This window comes from Oncorhynchus kisutch, linkage group LG8 (genome assembly GCF_002021735.2).
Source record: "Oncorhynchus kisutch isolate 150728-3 linkage group LG8, Okis_V2, whole genome shotgun sequence".
Lineage (NCBI taxonomy): Eukaryota > Metazoa > Chordata > Actinopteri > Salmoniformes > Salmonidae > Oncorhynchus > Oncorhynchus kisutch.
The window spans coordinates 24323938-24342965 of record NC_034181.2 but is presented as its reverse complement, the minus strand read 5'-3'; the positions used below and the strand labels follow the sequence as shown (position 1 = coordinate 24342965).

The following is a 19028-nucleotide window of genomic DNA, read 5'->3' as shown; positions in this document are numbered from 1 at the left end:
GGACTTGTCCTTTCTGGGACATTGTGGGGCATAATGGTCCGGAGACTGGCATTTATAGCACCGACCCTGTTGTGTGGGTGATGACTTCTCCCACGTCCAGAGCGGATTTGGTCGTTTCGGTAGCGGACGTGCCGGTGTCAAACAGGCTTGGCAGAGTTCTTCCGGTCCTCCTTTTCACAACTCCCATGTAGATCGGTACGTTTCCACAGCCTCGGCTATGGGTTTGCTTGCCCCACGACCCTTTCTAAGTCACTGGGTAATTCCCTCAAAATCTTGTCCACTACGAGCGTCTCTACGACATGTCCTACTCCTTTTCCGGGCTCCAGCCATTGTTTCGTTAGGCGTAGGAGTGTGAATATCTGGGCACGGATAGGTTGGTCGGCCATATAGGTCCATTGATGGAACTTTTCGTCTCTATCTCGGGCGGTCAGCTGGTACCGGGACAGAATCTCGGTTTGTAGTCGCACATAGTCGGCAGCTTCGCGGGGGTCCAGGTCATAGTAGGCTTTCTAGGCTATCTGGGTCAAGAGGCGCTAACACACTCACCCATTCTGTGGGGGTCCACTCTTCCAAGGTGGCCGTCCATTCGAACGTCATGATGAAAGCCTCAATATCATCCTTTGAGAGACGAGGTAAGATAGCGGCTTCACTCGGCTTAACTCTCGGTTTTCTCGCCGGCTCAGCTGTTGTTGCATGAGTTCTATGGTTGTCTCCAGTGCTGTGATCAACTGTTGTAGTAGAGCGTTATCCATCCTTCTTGAATGGTTCCTCTGTGTCTACAGGTAGATTTTTGTTTTCCTCACTTATCCTTGTGTCACTCGTCCACATAATGCCCGCATTCTCCACCAACGGACCAAGTACTTTGAGGTTGCGGAAAGGTGGAATAAAAGAGTCAGGAGCAGGTTTTCTTAATTGAGGTATTTTTTTCTTCTCAAAACACTCCAACACAATCAAGGATGATCAACCAAGGAAAACACAAATCTTCTTCTTTACAAGAACAAGGAACACAAGATGAGTATCTTTAAACTATAACATAAATCACGGGTGTGTCACCACCTTAACTATCCGTTTGTGGAGAACCCTCTTTGGGTGGTGGTCCGGATCCGTGGTGGCCATTCCCAAGAGGTCATGTGTCCTCTTCTTCCTCCTTCCGAAAGGTATGTCCTCTCCTTTGGAGAAGCAAACACACTTTTCTTTCTCTAGCTCCTCTCTGCTGGTTCCCTCCTCTCTCTTGTAGGGGAAAGAGAATAGGTCATTAGTACCGTCAGCTGTGCTTAATTGCCTCTGATCACCTTGACTCACATGCCAGGCTGGGCTACTATCCGTGGGACCAGCCTGCCCTCTGGTGGTCCTTCCACAGAGATGACAAGAAAAACTTGTGCCACCCCTACTGCTTTCTCTTGTTAACATGGTTCTCCAGGGTCCCAGTCTGACCCTAGTGACATCAATAGTGACGTCAATTCCATTTAAATTCACGTCAATTTAGAAAGCAAAACAAATTTATCTGGGAGTTTGTAGAATATTGTATTAATGAGACTTGATACGGCAAAAGTCCCACATTAAATATTGTAAATATACTTTAAAAATGGTAAAATATTGTACAGTTATTATTCTTTGAAATACTATTTTTCATACACCGTTTATGCTAGAAACGCCATTGAAATTTAAAACATGTAGACTAGTCAACGTTTTTATAACATTAATACTTACAAGCTATTAGGCTTTTTGTCCTCCCCCAAAAAATCTCATCCACTTTAATGCGATTTCTTCAACATTCTAAAGGTCCCATTGTTAAAAACTCACAGAATTCCAACATTCTATTCACAGTAAACAACTTTCGACAAAAATCAGCTACTTTGCCATTCAAATCTGAAATCGGAACAGAAATATCTTCTACAAATCAAATGATACAGCTGTTAGAGTAACCAAATCTGTAACTTTCATGGGTTAGAGTTCATGTTTACAGTTAATTCATTAAGATGTGTCTAAAGATATTATTTACAGTTATTTACGTATGTACAAGAGTAATTGTATTACATTTGAAGTGATGGAGAATGAGAACCTCAGTGGCTTGCAAAAGTATTCAATCCCTTGGCATTTTTACTATTTCGTTGCCTTTCAACCTGGAATTAAAATCGATTTTTGGGGGGTTTGTATAATTTGATTTACACAACATGCCTACCACTGAAGATGCAACATATTTTTTATTGTGAAACAAACAAGAAATAAGACAAAAAAAATGGAAAACTTGAGTGTGCATATCTATTCGCCCCCCCCCCCCCCCCCCCCCCCCCCCCCAAAGTCAATACTTTGCAATTACAGCAATTACAGCTGCAAGTCTCTTGGAGTATGTCTCTATAAGCTTGGCACATCTAGCCACTGGGATTTTTGCCCATTCTTCAAGGCAAAACTGCTCCAGCTTCTTCAAGTTGGATGGGTTCCACTGGTGTACAGCAATCTTTAAGTCATACCACAGATTCTTAATTGGATTGAGGTCTTGGCTTTGACTAGGCCATTCCAAGACATTTAAATGTTTCCCCTTAAACCACTAGTGCTGCTTTAGCAGTATGCTTAGGGTCATTGTCCTGCTGTCCCAGTCTCATCTCTGGAAGACTGAAACAGGTTTCTCTCAAGAATTTCCCTGTATTTAGTACCATCCATCATTCCTTCAATTCTGATCAGTTTCCAAGTCCCTGCTGATGAAAAACATACCATGCATGCTTCACTGTCACTGTGGGGATATATTCTCGGGGTGATGAGAGGTGTTGGGTTTGCGCCAGACATAGCGTTTTCCTTGATTGACAAAAAGCTCAATTTCAGTCTCATCTGACCAGCGTACCTTCTTCCATATGTTTGGGGAGTCTCCCACATGCCTTTTGGTGAACACCAAATGTGTTTTCTTTTTTTTCTATTTTTCTGGACACTCTTCCATAAAGCCCAGCTCTGTGAAGTGTGTGGCTTAAAGTGGTCCGATGTACAGATACTCCAATCTCCGCTGTGGAGCTTTGCAGCTCCTTCAGGGTTATCTTTGGTCTCTTTGTTGCCTGTCTGACTAATGCCCTCCTTGTTTTGGTGGGCGGCCCTCTCTTGGCAGGTTTGTTGTGGTGCCATACTCTTTACATTTTTAAATAATGGATTTAATGATGCTCCGTGGGAAGCTCAAAGTTTCGGATCTGTACTTCTCCACAACTTTGTCCCTAACCTGTTTGGAGAGCTCCTTGGTCTTCATGGTGCCGCTTGCTTGGTGGTGCCCCTTGCTTAGGCCCCAGGTTCTGCAACACCACTATCAGAATAGGTATACTGAGATCATGTGACACTTAGATTGCACACAGGTGGACATTATTTAACTAATTATGTGACTTCTGAAGGTAATTGGTTGCACCAGATCTTATTTAGGGGCTTCATAGCAAAAGGGGTGAATACATATGCACGCAACACTTTCCCCCCCCAAATGTTATTTTGAATATTTTGAAACAAGTTATTTTTTTCATTTCACTTCACCAATTTGGAATATTTGGTGAATTTCCATTACATGAAATCCCCCCAAAAATCAATTTTAAATTACAGGTTGTAATACAACAAAATAGGAAAAACACCAAGGGGAATGAATACTTTTGCAAGACACTGTATGTGCAAGTGTTGGTCCCATGTTTCATGAGCTGAAATAAAAGATCCCAGAAATGTTCCATACACACAATAAGCGTATTTCTCTCAAGTTTTGTGCACAAATTTGTTTACATCCCTGTTAGTGAGTATTTCACCAATATATACAAAAACGAAAAATACAAAAAGTAAACGAGAGGACAACAAACCACGTCTGCACTGCTACGCCATCTTGGATGGCATCGTGTGGGCGAGCGGTTTGCTGATGTCAACATTGTGAACAAAGTGCCCCATGGTGGCGGTGGGGTTATGGTATGGGCATGCATTTTATCGATTGACAATTTGAATGCACAGAGATATCGTGATGAGATTCTGAGGCCCATTGTCGTGCCATTCTTCCGCCACTGTCACCTCATGTTTCAGCATGATAATGCACGGCCCCATGTCACAAGGATCTGTACACAATTCCTGGAAGCTGAACATGTCCCAGTTCTTCCATGGCCTGCATACTCATCAGACATGTCACCAATTAAGCACATTTGGGATGCTCTGGATCAACGTGTAGGACAGTGTGTTCCAGTTCCCGCCAATATCCAGCAACTTCGCAGAGCCATTGTAGAGGAGTGGGACAACATTCCACAGGCCACAATCAACAGCCTAAGCAACTCTATGTGAAGGAGATGTGCCGCGCTGCATAAGGCAAATAGTGGTCACACCAGATACTGACAGGTTTTATGATCCAAGCGCCTACCTTTTTTTAAGGTGTCTGTGACCAGGCCTAATGAACTGATTTCAATTGACTGATTTCCTTATGAACTGTAACTCAGTAATATATCTTTGAAATTGTTGCATGTTGCGATTTATATTTTTGTTCAGTGTACATCTTTCTGTTCCATTGATTAGTATTGGATTACGCTATTGACTGCAAGTACCAGAATGCTTGGCGACAGAAAGTGGAAGTAGAACAAGAACGCTGCAATTATGAAGAAGTGACAAGTGATTAGCCTGGCTTTTGCTAGAAACATTATTTTATTGTTTTGTAAAATTAAAAGTTGTAAAATGTAACGTGAACAAGTGTTGTTATTAAAAGAAGCTTTCATTTTATAAGAAAAGTCTGGAGTCATTACTTTGAAGATAGTTATTCTATAGCATCAACTACATTTTCAAACTGACATTATGACCACTTTCCTAGAAAATTAGACAAAGACTCTACTTATCTGCTTTACAAATCAGCAATCAGAATATAAATATAATCTACTAATCAGGAGATACAGCTGTTTTAGTATATATTTTAGTAATCTTGCTCTCTCTTTTTATGAAACCTTTATTTCCTCATATCTCTCAACAATACATGTTATTTTTAACCCTTAACACCTTGAATATATTTTTTGTGTTTAATTTCTCTTGGAAAGCAGCATCGTGTGTGGGTGTGGGCACACACCAATCAGAGTACTGAATTTCCCATCATGTTGGCCGCTCTGATGAACCCTCATTCTGCCACTGACTCATTACTTAAGAACTACATATGCATCATGTAAATCAAGTCGTAACTGCATGTGAAAATGTCCTCCATTGTACATTTTTTTTGATGGTGATCCAGTTAAGGAATTTAGCTTTCAACACAAGCTCCACAAACCCCGCTGGCTTGCCAGCTTCAACATGCCATCACCCTGCTTCCTCCATTCCTGAAGAGGGTGGCTCTAAGCATCATAATCACAAGCTCCAACCCTGCTAGTGCAGGGAAGCCCAACCCCAGAGGTAACTCTTCTTATCAACAGTATGCAAGAATTTGATATGTGTTGTCCTAAGAATTCAACATTCTCTGTTGGTCTTGCCAAACCCCATTGTCTTGTCACACCTCTGAGAAGTAGACGTTACGTCATGTAGGTCTGATATCTGATTGCAGGTTAACTTAACTCAGGTTTTGAATCCAAACAACTCCGATGCTTAAGCTTTATGCCTTGTATGTGATTCCATTAGTTTTACAAAGTAATTAAATACACTTATATTTAGAATCCATTCTCAGACATTTCTTCATTGCCTATTACTGTAACTCAACCATAGTCTCTTGCATATTGCTAATTATCTTTATGTCAGATAAACATTTTAATAGGATAATTGCTTAGTCTTATTTTGAATCACGTGATATATTTAGAATATACACATATCAAAAATGATTGCCCACTACACTGGCTTACCAACATCAATAGAATCTTCCTCTCATCAAGGGAATCTTCCTCTCCCTTGTTATAGACCTTTGTTTCCTCATATCGCTCAGAACATTAATGTCTTTAAAGACTAACAGAACATTGTGGCTTTGTGCTAGGACCCCAAAATGCTGATCCAGCTTTAAATAGGGGTTCTAGCACCGGTCCGAGCACATTTGTACGAAACAGTATGTTGTAAATCATATGTAGTATGATTAGTACACCGTGTGTAGTTTAAGTAAGCAGTAGGCAGATATCGAACAAGGCCTCTGTAGTAGTCTAAAGACAGCTTGTGAATAGTCATTGCGTTCCAAAATGGCCACTCCACCTAGGGCTATAATGGCCATTTTCACTTTGTCAAATTTAATTAAACTCAGCAGGATTGTAGAACCCACCAACAGGGGGTGGCAGGTAGCCTAGTGGTTAGAGCATTGGCCAGTAACTGAAAGGTTTCTGGATTGAATCCCTAAACTGACAAGGTAAAACAAAAAAATTGGTCATTTTGCCCTGAGCAATGCTGTTCCCCGGGTGCCGAAGATGTGAATGTCGATTATGGCAGCATCTCTCTGATTCAGAGGGGTTGGGTTAAATGTGGAAGACACATTTCAGTTGAAGGCACCCCCCCTTAACCCCCTTAATGATGGACTGTTGTTTCTCTTTGCTTATTTCAGCTGTTCTTGCCATAATATGGCCGTGGTCTTTTACCAAATAGGGTTATCTTCTGTATACCACCCCTACCTTGTCACAACACAACTGATTGGCTCAAACGATTTAAGAAGAAAAGAAATCCCACAAATTAACTTTTACAAGGCACACCTGTTTAATGCATTCCAGGTGACTACCTCATGAAGCTGGTTGAGAGAATGCCAAGAGTGTGCAAAGCTGTCATCAAGGCAAATGGTGGCTACATTGAAAAATATAAAATATATTTCACAAACTCAACTATTATTATGCTTAGTCACCCCTCTAACAGAAAATGCATAATTCAATAAGATAATATTGATAATTCCAAGGTGGCATCCTGAAAGATCAAGAGAATGGATACAAAACACTCAATGCACACAGTCACTAACTCCTAATCCTGCTCCCAGTCTGTTACGTGACTGGTGTGTCAGAGGGTTGGGTACTGTGGCAGTATAAATACACATTTCCACTGTTAAATAATTGTATAATTACAATTTTATTTTATTTAACCTTTATTTAACTAGTCAAGTCAGTTAAGAACAAAGTATTATTTACAATGATGGCCTACCCAGTGATAATCCAATGATACAAAAATATGATGTTGTTTGAATGTTGAATAAATGTGTTAAATGTGAAAAAATTTGTAACTGAGGATGCTGCAATACTCCTAAAGGTGACTGGTTTCACAAATGTGTTATGAATGCCTTAGTTATAGCCACTACAAGTAAAGTGTTAACAACATCTATGTATTTTATTATTTATTTCAAAATTGAGCTAGCATACAGATGTGCTGAAATATTTTGTAACTGTGGTACCTTCTGACAGGTCTCAATGAACTCGTCAATGGTCACCACTCCATCTCGGTTTCTGTCCATTTTCTAAAGAAAGAAGAAAGGGAGGGAGGGGTAAGGGAGAGACAGAAAGGAAGAAAGTAAGGAGAGAGGAAGAGAGCAAGTTTAGTGGGTATCAAAACTTTTTTTTTGGTGTGTGTATGAACAGTGTTTGCGTGTGTGTGTGTGTTTGTGCGCACAGCGCGGCACGCACCTGGAAGAACTTATCCACATGTTCAGAGGGTGCCTCGTCCCGTACACTGGGGTAGGTGTACCTGCCCATCATATCATAGATGGACTTCATAATAGCCAGCATCTCCTGAGAAAGAGAGTGAGAGTCAGTTTACAGCGATCTATTTAAAACTAGCCAATCATTTAGATATGCAATGTTTCTATAGTAGCCAATCACAGAGTACCTCTTTAGTGATGTATCCGTCCTTGTTGATGTCATACAGGTTGAAGGCCCAGTTGAGTTTCTCTGTGACTGTCCCTCTCAGAAGAACAGACAGGCCGATCACAAAGTCCTCAAAACGAATAGAGCCGTTTCTGTCCATATCAAACGCATTGAACAGGAAATGTGCATAGGTGGTGGCGTCTGTAGGATAGGAGGGAGGGAATGAGAGGTGAGGAGACTGGGGAGAGTGTTAGTGGTAGGAAGACATTCAAATAATCAGCAACCATAAGCTTTTCCTGGCATTCTTCATATAAATCTGTCAGAGTCGGGTGTACTATTATCATATTCCAGGCACATGGAAACAGAGAGTCAATGGAGATAAAGTAGCACTCTCCTCTCACCTCCTTGGGGAAAGAACTGAGAATAGATGGTCTTGAACGTCTCTTCATCAACCAAACCACTGGGACACTCCTACCAGAGAGAGAGGGGGGGAGAGAGGGAGGGGTGTACAGGGAAAAGCCATGTGTCTATTATTATTAAAGTACGTATACTCAAATCTACTCGATCACATTTATTCATCATTCTCATGTAAAACTCCAAACTGCCCAGAAATAGAGATCCAAGCTCAACCTCTAAGATGGCGCCGAAGAGGATGACTGACGTTTTACATGTTCTGAACCAAATGTGCTATTTTGTTAGTTTTTTTTGCATGGTTTGTAACTTATTTTTTAAACTTATTTTGCACATAATGTTGCTGCACTGTCTCTTATGATCGAAAAGCTTCTGGACATCAGAACAGCGATTACTCACCACAAACTGGAAAAAGCTTTTTCCTCTAACGAGTCCGACGAGAAGGATATACTGCTCTCCCGGGAACAGGCCCAAATCCCCGTCATTTGTGTTAAAAAAAGATGGAGGAAAAGAGGACGCAGATTGGGCTGCCGTCTGAGAATCCGTAGGCGAGCGAGTAAACTCACACTGCCTTCCGTTCTACTTGCTAACATACAATCATTGGAAAATAAAATTGACCTATAATTACGATTATCCTACCAACAGGGCATTAAGAACTGTAACATCTTATGGTTCACCGAGTCGTGGCTGAACAACGACACGGATAATATAGCTGGCAGGATTTTCCATGCACCGGCAGAACAGATGCTACGTCTGGTAAGACGAGGGGTGGGGGTGTGTGTCACACTATCTACCAAGAGAGTTCCCATCTATATTATTTGTAGCCGTCTATTTACCACCACAGACCGATGCTGGCACTAAGACCGCACTCAACCAACTCTATAAGGCCATAAGCAAACAAGAAGCACTAGTGCTCCTGGTGGCGGGGGACTTTAATGCAGGCAAACTTAAATCAGTTTTACCAAATGTTTACCAGCATGTCACATGTGCAACCAGAGGATTCCTGCTTACAAGCAAAAACTAAAACAGGAAGTACCAGTGACTCGCTCAATACGGAAGTGGTCAGATGACGCGGATGCTACACTATAGGACTGTTTTGCTAGCATAGACTGGAATATGTTCCGGGGTTCACCCAATGGCATTGAGGAGTATACCACCTCAGTCATCGCCTTCATCAATAAGTGAATCGACGACTGCGTCCCCACAGTGACCGTACGCACATACCCCAACCAGAAGCCATGGATTACAGGCAACATCCGCATCGAGCTAAAGGCCAGAGCTGATGCTTTCAAGGAGCGGGACACTAATCCGGACGCTTATAAGAAATCCCGCAATGCCCTCAGATGAACCATCAAACAAGCAAAGAGTCAATACAGGATTAAGATTGAATCCTACTACACCGCCTCTGACGCTCGTCAGATGTGGCAGGGCTTGAAAACTATTACGTACTACAAAGGGAAACCCAGACACGAGCTGCGCAGTGACGGGAGCCTACCAGACGAGCTAAATGCCTTTTACGCTCGCTAGGAGGCAAGCAACACTGAAGCATGCATGAGAGCACCAGCTGTTCTGGATGACTGTGTGATAATGCTCTCGGTAGCCGATGTGAGCAAGACCTTTAAACAGGTCAACATTCACAAAGCTGCCGGGCCAGATGGATTACTAGGATGTGTACTCAAAGCATGCGGGGACCAACTGGTAAGTGTCTTCACTTACATTTTCAACCTCTCCCTGACTGAGTCTGTAATACCTACATGTTTCAAACAGACCACCATAGTCCCTGTGCTCAAGGAAGTGATGGTAACCTGCCTAAATGATTACAGCCCCGTAGCACTAATGTCGGTAGCTATGAAGTGCTTTGAAAGGCTGGTCATGGCTCACATCAACAGCATACTCCCGGATACTCCAGATCCACTCCAATTCACATACCACCCCAACAGATCCACAATCTCAATCACACTCCACACGGCCCTTTCCCACTTGGACAAAAGGAACACCTATGTGAGAATGCTGTTCATTGACTTCAGATCAGTGTTCAACACCATAGTGCCCAAAAAGCTCATCACTAAGCTAAGGACCCTGGGACTAAACTCCTCCCTCTGAACCTGGATCCTGGACTTCCTGACGGGCCACCTCGAAGGGGGTATGGGTAGGCAACAACACATCTGCCACGCTGATCCTCAACACTGGGGCCCCTTAGGGGGGATGTACTTAGTCCCCTCCTGTACTCCCTGTTCGCCCACGACTGCGTGGCCAAACACGACTTCAACACCATCATTAAGTTTGCTGACGACACAACAGTGGCAGGCCTGATCACCGACAACAATCGGGAGGAGGTCAGAGAACTGGCAGTGTGGTGTCAGGACATCAACCTCTCCCTCAATGTGAGCAAGACAAAGGAGCTGATCGTGGACAACAGGAAAAGGTGGGCCGAACAGGCCCCCATTAACATCAACGGGGCTGTAGTGGAGCGGGACGAGAGTTGTCCACATCACCAAAAAACTATCATGGTCCAAACACAAAAAGACAGTTGTGAAAAGGGCGCAACGAAACCTTTTTCTCCCTCAGGAGACTGAAAAGATTTGGCATGGGTCCCCAGATCCTCAAAAAGTTCTACAGCTGCACCATCGAGAGCATCCTGGTTGCATCACCGCCTGGTATGGCAACTGCTCAGCATCTGACCGTAAGGCGCTACAGAGGGTAGTGCGTATGGCCCAGTACATCACTGGGGCCAAGCTTCCTGCCATCCAGGACCTATATAACAGGCAGTGTCAGAGGAAAGCCCGTAAAACTGTCAGACTCCAGTCACCCAAGTCATAGACTGTTTTCTCTGCTACCGCACGGCAAACGGTGCTGGAGCACCAAGTCTAGGACCAAACGGCTCCTTAACAGCTTCTACCCCCCAAGCCATAAGACTGCTGAACAATTCATAAAATGGCCACCGGACTATTACATCGTTTTCTTTTTACTTTAGTCGTTTGGTAAATATTTTCTTAACCAACAGCGCAGTTCAAGAAGAGTTAAGGGCTTGTAAGTAAGTATTTCAAGGTAAGGTCTACACTAATGTGACAAAGTTTGATTTGATTTGCAGTCCCAGTCCCACAGCATCCCCAAACCATCCTCTCTGTTCCACTACGTACGTTCTTGAAGCCCCTGTATAGAGACTGGAGCTCCTTCTTGGTGAACTTGGTCTGAACCTGCAGCTGGTCCAAGCCTTCTGGCTGGTGACGAACCGTAGACAGCTCCAAATCACTCTCACTACTGTCTGTAAACAAGAGAAAAGTGGGAGAGACGGAGATGGAAAGAGAGAGGGAAAGAGAGAGAGAGAAGGGGATAGAGAGGAGAGGGAAAGAGAGAGGGAAAGAGAGAGGGAAAGAGAGAGGGAAAGAGAGAGAGAGAAGGGGATAGAGAGGAGAGGGAAAGAGAGAGGGAAAGAGAGAGGGAAAGAGAGAGGGAAAGAGAGAGGGAAAGAGAGAGGGAAAGAGAGAGGGAAAGAGAGAGGGAAAGAGGGAGGGAGAAAGGGGAAGACATAGAAATAGAGGGAGAGGGATGGGTAGAGGATGAGTGCATGGCAAGCAGAGTAAGAGAGGAGAAGGAGGGATAACATGTAAGGCGCGAGATCAAGAAAGAGATAGAATAAAAGTAAAAAAGAGCGAGACAAAAAAAAGCAAGGACTCAAAATGAGAGGGAGGTACCTTCTTTTATAATGTGATCTTTGCAAAGAAACCCATTGATATATTAGTGTTCACTGATTAGATTTAGGGGGAACAGGTGCCAGATTAGTAAGAGTGAAAACTTGAATCCAATTAAAGCCATGACTAAGAATGTTGACTATAAGGCTGTTTGATGTGTATTAGTCCTACTTGTTCAAACACAGTAAGAGAAAGCACTAAGACTGGGAGAAAGAAAAGCAAGACGTAGATCAAAAAGGATGTGGAGTTTCTAAAAACCATACTTACCATCTTTTAACACACAAAACAGAGATAGTGTGTGTGTGAGAGAAAGTAAGAGATAGAGATGTAAAGACAGTAAATGGAGTAAAGAGAGGTACAGAGAGACAGTGAGAAAAGGGAGGGAAAAAACAGAGAACATGGTCAAGTCAGACATTGTGGAATACAAATACTGCCTAGGGAGAACAAAAGAGGAATAGACAGAATCTTCATAAATGCAGTTTGTTGCCCTCTCTCCCTCCACCCTCCCTCCAACCGCTCTCCCTTCCTCTCCCTCTATCTTACCTCTCTCCCTCCAACCTCTCTCTAACCCCTCTCCCTCCAACCTCTCTCCCTCCACCCTCCAACCCCTCTCCCTCCAACCCCTCTCCCTCCAACCTCTCTCCCTCCACCCTCCCTCCAACCCCTCTCCCTCCAACCCTTCTCCCTCAACCTCTCTCCCTCCAACCTCTCTTCAAACTCTCTCCCTTCCTCTCCCTCCATCTTACCTCTCTGCCTCCCTCCCTCCCTCTCCATCCATCCAACCGCTCTCTCTCCCTCAATCTCCCTCTCTCTCTTCCATCTACATCCAACCTCTCTCTCTCTCCCTCCACCCCCCCCCCCCCCCCTCTCACCGGTCTCTGTGATGTCGATGAGTCCCAGTAGGTGCATCAGTTTGAGGAACATTAATACAAGGCAGACGATCCCAACAGTCTGTAGCCCCTCCGACTCCCACCTGACACTCATCTCCCCTTCTTCCTCCGTCTTTCCGTCTTTTTGTTCCCCCAGCGTGAAAATTCTCTCTGTCCTCTCTCTCTCAGTTCTTTCTCCTTCTGTTCTCTCTTTCTCTCTGTCAGTCTTTCAATAAAATGCCATCTGTCTCTCAAACTAAAGACCGATATGGCTTTAGATCCTTGGGATGCTACAAAGTTCCTATAGAGTTCTACAGTTCTAGAGAGAATAGTTCCAACTGTGATGCAAAGAGATTTAAGTTGAAGCCATGAAAAGCGATTTGACCAGACTCATGCTCAATGATATTATAAAAGACTGAAAACAGTCTCTCAAATAAAACTGAAAGTAGAGGGAACAAGTAGAATCCTTCTTTCCATGACAAATCCCACGCTGTTGTTTGTTTTCCCCCAAAATTATTCCAATTGTTTACTTATTGTCCCGTCCTTTAACTCCCAAGTCCTGGGACAGCCAGGTTAGAGGTTACTGATATCATCCCACTGAATCAAAACTCTGATGAACGAACAGACATGTATCACTTAACCGTGAGAATTTACTCTCTGCCATCTCTCCTTCTTGGCTTCCCCTCCTCCTCTCATTCTCTTTATCCCATTAACCTGTGCACTCCTGTGAAAACTATCCACAGATACAGAAGGAACCTAACACATTTCTTTCAAATAATCGTGAAAAACCAACTATATTTAGGGACAGTTCCAGCGACAAAAGAAATCCCTCCGTACCCCCTGCTTACACGACAAATCTGTAATAAGACGTCAGCATTCATTACAAAGATGTTTAACAAGGTATTTCCACAAAATTGATGCAGTGCTTGCCAGTATACCCATTTGCCTTTAAGGAGTCAGTGTATATGGCTGCATACCAACCGTTTAAAGTGGCTTCCTCTCCTCGTCTCCTTCATCTGCTCTGATCTGATAGAAAAAGACAGGTGAAAGCTGATACCCAATAGAAATTGCTTATACCAAGTCTGTTTTCAGATTAGTGTAGATGATGAAGAGGAGAAAAGGAAAAGAAGACTCTTTAGTTTACAGTAATGAGACCCAGCCCATTTGTCCTAAATCCCATGTCCCCAGCAGGCTCTGTGATCCAGTTCAAGTCTAATTGTTCTTGTCTCTCCAGAGTTCATTAACACAGCTCTCAGCAGGCAGAGGCTTCACACCGGACGATTCCCAAATGGAAACATATTCTCTATATCGTGCACTACTTTTGACAAGAGCCCTGTGGGCCATAGTCAAAAGTAGTGCACTATATAGGGAATATGGTGCCATTTGGGACGTAAAATAGTCAGACACAGTCAGATAGAGCAGATACAGTAATTCACTGGACAATAGTTCCCTCGAGGCCTGTGACACTTGCCAAAAACCCATCTCTTTAATTCAAGGTCCTAATACTACTGTTTTTCAATTCCCATACACACACACACACACACACACACACACACACACACACACACACACACACACACACACACACACACACACACACACACACACACACACACAGAGACAGACAATATGACTCCATTGAAATAAAGGTGGTTATCATTACTGTCCTCTGGTGGCAGTAGTAAGGAAGTAGTTGGCAGAAGTCCAGACTGTATTGATCAGTCCACTGCCATTATAACATTAAAGGCCAGACTCATCTCACTGACACCACACACAACCCAAAATACACAGCACCACCAGACATACCAGAAATACACCAAACAGACAAAACATATAACACACATTAGGACTGGTGAAACGTCTAAAATCTAAAGCAACAACTAGGGATTTGTGTGACACACATCCACCAAAACGCACAAACACACAAACGAACACAAACATGCACAACCAGACACCCATACACAGTATTGGATAGTGGTGGTTAATGGACCTGTTGCTAAGTACTAGGTGGCTATAAATAATGTAGCTGGTAAAACAGATGGCCTTGTTTGAATGCTGATCGATTTGAAGGACCTGGGACTCAGGGCCATACTATGGGTATATGGCTATGTATCTATTATTATGGCTATGTACCTGTTATTATGACTACGTACCTATTATTATGGCTATGTACCTGTTATTATGGCTACGTACCTGTTATTATGGCTACGTACCTAATTATTATGGCTACGTAACTATTATTATGGCTATGTAACTATTATTATGGCTATGTAACTATTATTATGGCTACGTAACTATTATTATGGCTATGTATCTATTATGGCTACGTACCTATAATTATGGCTACGTATCTATTATTATGGCTATGGGAGTATTATTATGGCTATGTACAGTCGTATGAAAAAGTTTGGGCACCCCTGACAATTTCCATGATTTCCATTTATAAATAATTGGGTGTTTGGATCAGCAATTTCATTTTGATCTATCAAATAACTGATGGACACAGTAATATTTCAGTAGTGAAATTAGTTTTATTGGATTAACAGAAAATGTGCAATATGCATCAAAACAAAATTAGACAGGTGCATAAATTTGGGCACCCCAATAGAAAAATCACATCAATATTTAGTAGAGCCTCCTTTTGCTAAAATAACAGCCTCTAGACGCTTCCCATAGCCTCTAATGAGTTCCTGGATGAAGGTATTTTGGACCATTCCTCCTTACAAAACATCTCCAGTTCAGTTAGGTTTGATGGTTGCCGAGCATGGACAGCCCGCTTCAAATATCCCACAGATTCTCAATGATATTCAGGTCTGGGGACTGGGATGGCCGGATGGCTTGTTCCTCTGCATAAATGCCCCGGGTAGATTTTGAGCAGTGTTTTGAGTCGTTGTCTTGTTGAAATATCCAGCCCCGGCATAACTTCAACTTTGTAACTGATTCTTCAACATTATTCCCAAGAATCTGCTGATATTGAGTGGAATCCATGCGACCCTCAACTTTAACAAGATTCCCAGTACTGGCACTGGCCACAGCCCCACAGCATGATGGAACCCCCACCAAATTTTACTGTGGGTAGCAAGTGTTTTTCTTGGAACGCTGTGTTCTTTTGCCGCCATGCATAACGTCCCTTGTTATGACCAAATAACTCAATCTTTGTTTCATCAGTCCACAGCACCTTATTCCAAAATGAAGCTGGCTTGTCCAAATGTGTGTTTGCATACCTCAAGCGACTCTGTTTGTGGCGTGTGTGCAGAAAAGGCTTCTTCCGCATCACTCTCCCATACAGCTTCTCCTTGTGCAATGTGCGCTGAATTGTTGAACGATGCACAGTGACACCATCTGCAGCAAGATGATGTTGAAGGTCTTTGGAGGTGGACTGTGGGCTTTTTTTGACCGTTCTCACCATCCTTCGCCTTTGCCTCTCCAATATTTTTCTTGGCCTGCCACTTCTGGCCTTAACAAGAACTGTGCCTGTGGTCTTCCATTTCCTCACTATGTTCCTCACAGTGGACACTGACAGCTTAAATCGCTGCGATAGCTTTTTGTAGCTTTCCTCTAAGCCATAATGTTGAACAATCTTTGTTTTCAGCTCATTTGAGAGTTGTTTTGAGGCCCCCATGTTGCCACTCTTCAGAGGAGAGTCAAAGAGAACAACAACGTGCAATTGGTCACCTTAAATACCTTTTCTCATGATTGGACCAATTGTGTGTTCCAATTAATCAGTGCTAAGTAGTTACAGGTATTCAAATCACCAGAATGACAAGGGTGCCCACATTTTTGCATAGCCTATTTTTCACATCTGATTTAATTTCATACAACTTAATATTGCTACACTAAAAATCTTTGTCTGGACAATACCCCAGTACTCAGCTTTTATTAGAAAATGAATGGCATGCCACTGTGATCATTTTCTGTGACGACAGAGTAAATTGAGAGGAAAAGCTATTATGGGACACTACTGAACAGTGGGGGAGGATTTTGGGGGCCACTGCTGGATGGCCAGTGTCCTTCAGGGTCCTGGCGAAGGACTGCAGGCTCCATATTTAGGCGGTCTCAGAGAAAGCCTGTTCAATACTGCATGTATAATTAATGCTAGGTAATGCTAGACCTGGGTGTGGGCCCTGCCTATCTGAAGCTGTGAGAGAGGGAGATGGGGAGAAGGGAGGAGAAGGAGAGAGAAAAATGCACTATATATATATATATATATATATAGGAGTCTCTCTCTCTCTCTCTCTATATATATATATATAGAGCTAGGTATGTATATATATATATATAGAGAGAGAGAGAGAGACTCCCACAGGAACACCAAATTTGTCAAATCATTATTTACCTGATTCCTAGATAAGAATGTAAAAGGTACACATAGCTATTACCATTACAGTATAATGCTTATGATGCCTGTGATAAGCACTTCAATGTGAGGTTGAAGGCTTTCAACTATAATTGCTTTGGCACAGTGACTACAAGGCACTTTGACTGGCCTTTGGCCTAAAACGATTTATTCTTCAGGGAACAGTATATAATCAGATTGCTGATGTGATTCTTTACCACCCTGAATCTACACTTTACCTTTAGTGTACACTTTACTTTAATGCCCACTAAAACATATATTTTTTTCTCTTGAGAAAGATTTCCTAATAGATACCATAATGCCCATCTCAGAATCCCCAGTGTCAAGAGGCATACTGCCATACCCCAGCCTCAGAAGAGAGGAGCTTTATGTTTGGTTAGGTTTACACATTCAAGAGTGCATGCAGTGTATACACTCTTAGAAAAAAAGGTGTTATCTAGAACCAAAAAGGGTTCTTTGGCTGTCCCCATAGGATAACCCTTTGAAGAACCCCTTTTACTTCCATGGGTTCCATGTAGAACACTTTCAACAGAGGGTTCTACGTGGAACCCAAAAGAGTTCTACCTGGAACAAAGAGGGTTCTACCTCTACCAGGAACCAAAAATGGTTCTCTTACTGTATGGGGACAGCCAAAGAACCCTTTTGGAACCCTTTTTTTCTCAGACTGTAGAGCGTGTGACTTGTTTTTATACTCTCTTAGAATATATCCAATACCAAGACATCACACACAAAATGCCCCATCCCAGACACTAGATACCCAGATATGATCCAGGAATATCTACTGCGTAACCCCTAGGTACCACATACCCACTTTTCCTCCCAAATACCAGATACAGATCGAACACCCTATCTCAGATAGCAGATAGTTAATGCTGAAACGTCGACCTAAATGCCATGTCCACCTTTTAGAACCAGGAATAAAAAGGTACAGACCACCAGGCATTTTGCCTCCCAGCCTCTTCACTGGATTTCCAGCTTCAGTTGGAATCCCCTCAGGGCTCTTACCTTCAAAGGAGGACATGGGCTCCAGGATGCCAAAGCCCTTGAGCACTGCCACAAACATTATCATGACCACGCCAATGGCAAACAGCTCCATACCCTGGATCTGGATCCCCATGGCTGGGAGAGGGCAGGGGAAGCCTGCTGAGGGCAAGCCCACACACAGAGGCCCTGCGCGAGAGACTCCAGCAGGTGCAAAGTTCGTGATGATAATAATAGTCTCTGTTGTTGAACAACAGATGCTAAGCTATGCAGCAGTCAGTAAGTTAGGCTAGGTACTTTGAGGCTTGGCTAAGCGTGTCAGGTTGTGCTAACATAAGGCACTGAGCAGCATGAGAGAATGGCCAACAAAATGGATATTAAATGTAAACGATTATGGAATGGAAAATATCCAAAAGTGGGTAGACACAGAAAAAAGCCCTCTTCAGATCTGATGCGTGGGAAAATAGAGGTTTAGTCAAAGGTCACCTATTTTGATGGTGAGGAGGGATCTAAAGTTAAAGTTGAAGTCATTCTTCCAGAGTCGTTCTCAAAGATCCAGACATATAGCCAGTGATAGAGCATCACTACACAGCTTTACAGTCCAAAGAGTAAACATCAATCATCATAGGAGTTGTCATTTGTTGGACTGAATGATCTCTGGATAAAAACACATTTAGGAATTAGACAATTCCCATCAATCAGCTGTATCCATGTGATATCCAGTTCATGATGTGTCTTAAAACTCTGAATCATTGAAGTGAATCTGATTACTGACTTGCTGACACAGGAAAGTGTGTAGAAGGGAAGTGGTGAGAGTGAAATCACTTCACTGTGATCATCTCATCTTTCCCACGATATCAACAGAAATATAAGAACAACCAACTTAAAGACATGGATTCTCTGAACTTAAACTATTCCCACTCTGTGAATGAAACATAATACCAACGTGCCTAAATAGAGGCCTTTCCCTTCCTTATTTTAGATCTTGTCACAGTATATG

At 42.9% G+C, this 19028-nt stretch overlaps 1 protein-coding gene across 1 annotated transcript in view; it reads right to left on the bottom strand.

Moving 5' to 3' along the window:
- Nucleotides 1-19028, bottom strand: part of LOC109895133 (calsenilin-like) — a 53616-nt gene that overhangs the window by 8241 nt on the left and 26347 nt on the right. Inside the window, exons 2-7 of the mRNA XM_031829878.1 lie at nt 16030-16032; nt 11270-11394; nt 8120-8189; nt 7741-7919; nt 7539-7643; nt 7310-7372 (exon numbers count right to left, since the gene is read on the bottom strand). Coding sequence (XP_031685738.1) covers nt 7310-7372; nt 7539-7643; nt 7741-7919; nt 8120-8189; nt 11270-11394; nt 16030-16032 — 545 coding nt within the window. The remainder of the gene's footprint in view (nt 1-7309; nt 7373-7538; nt 7644-7740; nt 7920-8119; nt 8190-11269; nt 11395-16029; nt 16033-19028) is intronic.